Here is a 1,458-nt window from a genome sequence, read left to right as displayed (position 1 = left end):
CCAAAAAAAATAAAAAAGTGTAATTCCCCAAAAGGGCAAACTTAAAAAAAAATATTTTTAAAAAAAAAAAAAAAAAAAAAAAAAAAAAGATCAGAATAATGTTTTAACCAGGAAACAAATGGTGGGTGGATATCTGATAACGAGTGGTAATATCAGGCTACTATCACATTGAGAACTTTGTGATTTCCAGCTACATGCATTATGACGCATTCATGAGATCACAGTAAGATAAAGTGTGTCTTCTAAAAAAGAAAAGTAAAACCTTCAAATGGTGAAAGATCTTTCTTGTAAAAATGTAATTCCTAAATGTCTGCCCTCTCGGGAAGTTCCAATACAGATCGGGGTATTTGTCTATGGGAACTGGGAGCTTGGCGATTGTAAGATTGAAGATTCCCCTCTGTTGTCGAGCTCGTTTTGAAGCCTGGTGAGGTTAGACAGTTCCTCAAGCTCCTGAAACTGTCTGTCAGTCTTGTGGCTGACCAGCGAGCGATAAAAATGCACAGCAAAGACTATGAAGATTAAACCAAACGGGACCATTATAGAGGTTGAGGTAATAGCAGCAGCCACACCAGAGGAGAAGGTGCTGTTGTTGGATTGGTCGGGCTTAATGGGCAGAAATTTCACCCAGCAGAGCAGAACAACCTCGGCGAGGAAGAGCAAAGTCCCAATCACAGTTGAAAAAGCCCACGCCAGCTCAATGTGTCTGTGCATCCGCTCATGCGGAGACTCCTTCACAGAGTTGAGGTTGTGGACGTTGCTGACCGCCTCTATGTTAGGCAGAATGCAGGTGCTGACCATCAGAGCAAACAGGTGAACAGCAACGAGCACAGTAGTGCAGGCACTGAAGGCGATGAGGAGAGCAGGTGGGTATGGGTATTTGTTGTCGAGCTGCACTTCCACCATCGCGACCTAACAGGAAAGGACAAACAAAATGTCATGTGATGAGTTCATCTCCAGGGGACTAGAAATTTATATATGAAGTTTGATTTTACCATGGCAAATCCGGAGAGCAAAGCTGATGTCCGGCTTGAAGCTTTCAGTTTGGCTCGACTCAGGTACAGCTTCCTCCAGGACAGGGCTTGCAGTGAATGCTCGTTCAGACTCATGTTGCGCTAATTATCACAACACCGGCCGAGCGGCGCAACTGTTTGGGAAAGCTTGCGCCACAAAACTAAAAGGAGTGAACAACTATGTCCCCTCAGGAAGCATTTAGACTCGTCGGCTGACTGTAACTGCGGAAGCTATTTTTTTCCACCCACAGTCTTCCTTCAGCGTGTTGATCTGCTTTGCACCTTAAATTACCCACAAGTCTACGCGCGGCGAGGGCAACATCCGCAAGCAAATAGTGACGGGAATTTCGAATCTATTCCGAGATCCAAATCTTTTGGCTCAATTAATTAAAGTCAGTTGATTAAAAGTTCTGAACTTAAAAACCTCAGTAAATTAGAATATGGAATA

The 1,458-nt window shown here is 43.6% G+C and overlaps 1 protein-coding gene across 1 annotated transcript; it reads right to left on the bottom strand.

Moving 5' to 3' along the window:
* Positions 1 to 78: 78 nt before the first annotated feature.
* On the bottom strand, positions 79 to 1,329 carry orai1b (ORAI calcium release-activated calcium modulator 1b). The gene is made up of 2 exons (XM_015055038.1): positions 993 to 1,329; positions 79 to 909 (listed from the first exon to the last, which is right to left on the bottom strand). Exons 1-2 carry the CDS (start codon positions 1,104 to 1,106, stop codon positions 352 to 354), a joined length of 672 nt encoding a protein of 223 aa, XP_014910524.1. The 5' UTR covers positions 1,107 to 1,329; the 3' UTR covers positions 79 to 351.
* Between the last annotated feature and the right edge of the window lie 129 nt (positions 1,330 to 1,458).

This window comes from Poecilia latipinna, unplaced genomic scaffold (genome assembly GCF_001443285.1).
Source record: "Poecilia latipinna isolate Pla-1442-1.1 unplaced genomic scaffold, P_latipinna-1.0 Scaffold1291, whole genome shotgun sequence".
Classification (NCBI taxonomy): Eukaryota; Metazoa; Chordata; class Actinopteri; order Cyprinodontiformes; family Poeciliidae; genus Poecilia; species Poecilia latipinna.
The sequence above is the reverse complement of the archived record's forward strand: the minus strand, read 5'-3'. Positions and strand labels throughout refer to the sequence as shown.